This window comes from Chamaea fasciata, unplaced genomic scaffold, assembly GCF_029207755.1.
Source record: "Chamaea fasciata isolate MVZ Bird 193981 ecotype frontalis unplaced genomic scaffold, bChaFas1.0.hap1 SCAF_3, whole genome shotgun sequence".
Classification (NCBI taxonomy): domain Eukaryota; kingdom Metazoa; phylum Chordata; class Aves; order Passeriformes; family Sylviidae; genus Chamaea; species Chamaea fasciata.
In genome coordinates this window covers 80,499,905-80,505,904 of record NW_027094088.1, presented here as the reverse complement: position 1 = coordinate 80,505,904, position 6,000 = coordinate 80,499,905, and the positions used below count along the sequence as shown (strand labels likewise).

At 38.6% G+C, this 6,000-nt stretch overlaps 1 protein-coding gene across 2 annotated transcripts in view; it reads right to left on the bottom strand.

The window, feature by feature from the left end:
• Positions 1–411: 411 nt before the first annotated feature.
• Positions 412–6,000, bottom strand: part of IBTK (inhibitor of Bruton tyrosine kinase) — a 54,628-nt gene continuing 49,039 nt past the window's right edge. For both annotated transcript variants that reach the window (XM_066179630.1, XM_066179629.1), the window contains exons 27-29: positions 4,521–4,589; positions 4,254–4,386; positions 412–1,816 (exon numbers count right to left, since the gene is read on the bottom strand). In XM_066179630.1, the coding sequence (XP_066035727.1) occupies positions 1,691–1,816; positions 4,254–4,386; positions 4,521–4,589 (328 nt within the window). In that variant the 3' untranslated portion in view covers positions 412–1,690. The remainder of the gene's footprint in view (positions 1,817–4,253; positions 4,387–4,520; positions 4,590–6,000) is intronic.

Genomic DNA, 6,000 nt, shown 5'->3' with positions numbered 1-6,000 from the left:
AACATTTCGGGAAAATGAGATTTTCAATGGCATATTTGGAAAAAAAAGCAAACTAGCAAATTTATGACAATTTTACATTCGATAACAAATTAGGTTCCCACCTGGAAAGGCCTACTGCTTCTATAGCTATTTCTCACATTACATAAGCTTTCTTTTAAACCAAAGGATAGTTTCAGCAGGCCCTAAGGCCCTTTAGTGCATCAAGTAAAGCCCTTAATGCAAGTATTATCATCAGTTTAGTGAACAAATTACCAGTAGAATTCAAAACAGAATTGAAACCTACATCTTTCCCTGCCTGTGTAGCTTGACAATGTCTACAGTTCTTGTTTCCAACACAAAAAAAATACTCATTGATTACTCTACTTACTTAAATCATTGATTATATATAGACAGCACATAAAAGTATACTAATTTCATATAAATCAAGATTTTACCATTTATTGCGGTTTTTTACAATTTTTGTGGGGGATTTTTTTTGGTGTAGCTTAACCTGAAATCATTAGGACATATCTACATCACTTTTTTTCAAGATTCTTTTATCACACAGTGATCAATTCTTTACATTCATTTTCTGCAGATCTCTCCATTCCAGTTTTCCAGAGTTCATGAGTACTGACATTACAGAGGAAGTACAAGTTCAAACGCACCTATACAAACAAGACAAACTAGACAAAATATTGCAGTTAAGGCTACCTTTTTTTTTCCTTTTTTTTTTTTTTTTTTTATATATATCTATAAATTTGTTTCAACCAGGCACAGAGAACTTTGGAACACAATATCAAAAGCCATCTATGATAATCTTTGCAGCTTAGGTGTTTGCAAATTTCCCAGTCAAGCACTCGCCTCTATAGCTTTAACAACATATTCATAGATTTTTATTTCCTCAGCACTTCAAGTGAATCATCCCCAAACACAGCGGTCCTAAAACCGTACCATATTTACCAGAGTAAGACTACAGATGGGCTACGTAAGTGGCACCACGTTCTCTTGAGCTGTGTGCTTTACTTCAAGACAGAGCTGGCTGCTCCAAGGCTGGGCTCACTCACAGCAGTGACAAACATGCACAGCTGAGCCGAGCGCAGGTGATGGCTGGGCACGCAGGCACAACCTGGGGCACAACAGGGAAACGTGCTGCCCACAGCAACCAGAGAACCAGGACTTGCACATGTAACTTAAGAAAAACTGCATTGTCAAACTGTACTTTTGCAAGAAGTTCAAGCACAAACTTTTTCCCAATACTCCAAATTGGCAAGAAAGGTCTGAAGGACACACCACCCCCCAAACTTTAAAGGAGTTGAATTCTGCACATTCAATTCCACATTAAATCACAAAATAAACATTTGTTTAAACTTTTCACCTGTTAATTTAACAAAAAACCCTTAAAACTTAAGATTAGCAAATACATTCCCAATCTACAGCCTCATGTAACATTACTAATTATATGTGTCATTAAAGAAATGCTCTCAAAACATACATACAATAGATACTGTGGGTAAAGGACACAGTGAACACATTATTTCATTCTCTCTAACAAATACCTAGTGATTATGGGCAGTGTTTTAATGCTGATGTTAAAAATTACATGATTCTTATTCTTCAAGTCCTGTTTTACTTATAAGAAGAATTACAATTTCAAAAGTGCACATACAACTGTGAGAACTGTGGAAGGGAGGACTGTGAAGAGTACAAATTAGTGCTTGTTCCACATAGGTGCTGCTATAGGTCCCTGTGGAGCCCTTTCAACGGTCACAAATTCTTCAGGGTTGTCAAAAGCTTCATAGTGGACTAATAGGTCTTGAATAGCACACTCCTCAATCTGGAAAGGAAAAAAAGAGCATGTATGTCAGTGTCAGATCTACATTTACACCACAGACATGCTTATGAACTGGCTTTACTGGTCCTGAATGTATCAGACCTCCCAATCAGGAAGGAGTAGTAGATGATGAATTCTTCAGACAACCTGAAGAAACCTCATGCTTTCAGGCCTGCTCCTCATGGGAAACTTGAGGCACCTTGATATCTGCTGGAAAGGCAAGAGAGCTGGACACAAGCACTCTAAGACATTTCACCGTTGGTAAAAAATTCTTAACACAGATGATCAAGGGAGACATTCTGATGGATCTCATGCTTACAAAAAAATGGATTGGTGAGGGACATGAAAGTTAAGGGCAGCCTTGTTTGCAAGGACAATGAGATGTTGGAGTTCAGGATCCTGAAAGCTGGGAACAAGAGAAATAGCAAACAACCTGGGACTTGCGAGGAAAAGACTATGAAGGCATCTGCTTGGAGAAATACATGGGATTTGGCCCCAGAAAGAAGAAAGCTCCAGGACAGGTCGTTGATTTTAAAGATCACCTCTGCCAAGCTCAAGAACAGATGATGCCAATGATCTTCCTAGCCAATTAAGAATGGCAGGAGGACTGCACAGAAAAAAAAAAAAATAAAAAGAGCTCCTGACAAAGCTTTAACAAAAAGGAAGCATACAAGATGTGGAGGCAGAGAGAAGTGACACAGAAGGAAAACAGTGACACTGTGTGACCACACAGGAAAAGAATTAAGAAAGTCAAAGCCCATCTGTGGTGGAATCTGGCTAGGAACACGAAGGGCAACAGAACAGGTTTCTACAGCAGCAAAAAAAGACAACATGGATCCACTACTGACTTAAAAAGACATGGAAAAGGTTGGGGACCTTCATCTTGGTCTTAAGCATAGAGATCGGTCTCCAGCAATGCCAGACTCTGGAGATCAGAGCCAGGCAAAATGACTGCAAGACCACACTCAAAAAAACCATTGAAAAAAAAAATTTTTTTTTTTCAAAAATAAGGGTTGATTCCTGAGGACAAGAAGGAATCAAATGTCATTCCTACCTTCAAGAAGTACAAGAGGATTTGAGTGACCACTAGGTGATCCCCAGGAAAGTGGTACAGCTTAAGTATTAACTAAAAGTTTAAGTGGACAAGCTTAAGAACAGACCTCATAAATGCAATGTGAGACAGACTGAAAACTGGCTGAACTGGTGATCTCAAAGGGTTGTGACCAATGGCACAAAATCCAGCTTAGTGGCCAGTAGCTAGCACCAACACTGAGACTAGGGCCAGTATCGTTTAACATCTTCATCAATTACCCAAAGGAAGAGTCACAGTGCACCCTCAGCAAAGTTACGAGCAGTAGAGAACTGAAAAGAATGGCTGATATACCAGATGATTGTACTGCCACACAGAGAGAATCGGACAATGCTGGAAAAACGGGCTATAAGAAATCTCAATCAAGGAAGTTCAAGAAAGGGAAACACAAAGCCCAGCTCCTGGGAAGAAAAACCCCAGGGATCAGTACACACTGGGATTTGACAAGCTGGAAAGCAGCCTAGCACAAAAGGAGCCAGGGTCCTGGTGGACAATTTAGCCTTTTAAGCCAGCAGTGCACTCATGTGGCAAGGAAGGGTGACAGCCTCCTGCGCTCTATGAGGGACAGCACTGCCAGAAAAACGAGATAGATGACACTTCCCCTCTACTCAGCACTGGTGAGACACATTTCAAGTGCTGGGACCATACCTTGACCTCCCAGGACATGAGAAACATGTATATAAAGAACAGTCCACTGACATGGCATAAAAACGATTAAGAGCCCAGCACATCTGACACTGAGGAGATGCTGAGCACACTTCACTTGTTTAGCATGGAAAAAAGAAGGCCTAGTGTGGCATGGAAAAAAGAAGGTTTAGTGTGATCTTATCAAAGTGTATAAATACCTGCTAGAAGAGAATAAAGTCAACTGACCCATGCTCTTCTCAGTGGTACCCAAAGACAGGAGAAGAGGCAATGGGCACAGATTGAAAAACAGAAAATTTCATTTAAAAATCTTTTTTGGTGTGAGGGTGGTCCTTGGAACAGATTTTCTAGAGAAGCCATTAGTTTTTGTCCTTGCAGATAATCAAACACTGCCTGGATTTGAGAAACCTGCCCTGAAATGACCCTGCACTGAGCAGGGGTTTGGATGAGACAATTTCCAGAGGCTCCTTCCAAACACAACCATTCTCTGATGTTGCAAATGAAATTATCGTGGACTCAGCCATTTTGACTTTAATAGAGGCCTACCTTATCAAACAGCAGTGTGAAGTTATCATTAAAATACATTTAATATTATTATGTAAATGACAAGTACTAATACATAATTAATACTAATAACTGATCTCTGAAAGAGCCATTGGAAACTCTTCATGTTACTTCAGAGCAGCAGTAACTTAGCACTTTTACCTGGATCAATGCCAAAGGTTTTTCTCTGCTCCTAATAAGAGCAGCTTCTTGCTGGAGCTCTTCCTCTACAATAGCTGAGAACATGACAGGTGCTATCACAGGAGAGCTGGCTGGTGATGCTGCTGACCAAGGACTGAAATAAAAAAGAAAAAAAAAAAAAAAAAATTAAAAAAAAAAAAAATTAAAGGCAAATGACATGAGGCAACATCAAGGTCAGCTGAACACAGAGTAAAAAAGTCCCAGAACCTAAGCCACCACCAAACTTACTTATGACTCTCCAGCTGTGGAGAATCCAGAACACTGTCTTCCAGACCTGGGTTACTTCTAGTGTTGCACCTGGAGAGAGATAGGAAAGGAAAGTAAAAGTCACTGGCAGAACATTCTCCTACATCATATTGTGAAATACAAAACTGCAGTAGGAAATTACAACAAATGTGTAGGATTTTTACAGAGGAAATGCATTAGGATAATGCAGAATTTGTTTTTAAGTGGATACTGTGACTGAAAAAGACACTGATTTTCATTTCTAACTACCAGACCCTAATGGAATTTCATCTTGGGCATTAATTCTGGCATTTCCTAACATTTGAGGATTTGGAAAAAAGTTTCATTTCTGCTAGTTAACTAAAAAAAAAAAAAAAAAAAAAAAAAGGCTTTTTTGTTTTTTTACATGTAAATTAGCCAACTGAGTTATGCACTAACAGCACTACCTGTAAAAGTTCGCAATAATTATGAAAGAACAAAAAATTCAACATAAAAAGATAAAGATTCAAGATTAAAAAAATCAACTGACTTGCATTCAAATTAAGTGTCTCATGCAAAAGAGCCAGTGCTACAATCTCACTAGAGTAAATTCTTCGAGTGTAAATCCAGAAATTATGGACTTTCAGTACATATCCTGTAACCACCTCCCACATTCACAAGAACAGCATAAAACTAAAATTAGCAGAATAGAAAAAAAAAACTTGAAATATTTACGCAGTTCCCGACAGAAAGATATTTTATTCAGTTGCAAAATGCTAACCACTCAACAAAAAGAAGTTCACTTTTGTTACACTGTAGTCATTAAGAGACACGTGTATCTGTCAGAAAAATCCTACACCAGTAGGAAGAGAGGGCCCTATTCTCATGATTTAATACCTATCTTTGACAGGATAGTTTTGCAATTTCCAGAACCTTAAAAAGCGTTACAGCATACTGTGATATTGCTGGCAAACATTTTTTGAATTATTCTATGGCACTGCAAACAACTCTAAGGGTGTTGCTGTTTCAATAGATCACCCTTGATTTTCTTTAACGCTTTGGTAATCCTTTGTAAGCGACCACAAGCTCTTGGATAAAACAGAAAAAAAATCTATAGAAAGTTAAGAGAATTCCAGTAACTACCAAGTTCACTGTCTGAAATATTTTCCCCAGAACACAATTCCAAGGATAATAAAAAACATTAATCCTACCACTAAGTAGTAAGGGCAAGATTTCAAAAAATCTCTAAACTAACATCCATCATCAAAAATGGATTTAAATTAAATGTGTTGAGCTTTTTGTCACAGAACATAATTTTTCCCACAAAACAAACAATGCACGTTGCCACGTCATGCATCGTTATACTCGGTCTGAAAAATATGGACTGAGTAACTGGACTAAGAGATAGGTGGAAAATGGTCTGGAAATGGATTAGCTGTACAAAGCCCAGCTGGAAACCAGATACTAGTGGGGGTCCTCAGGGACTGATACTGGAACCAATCCT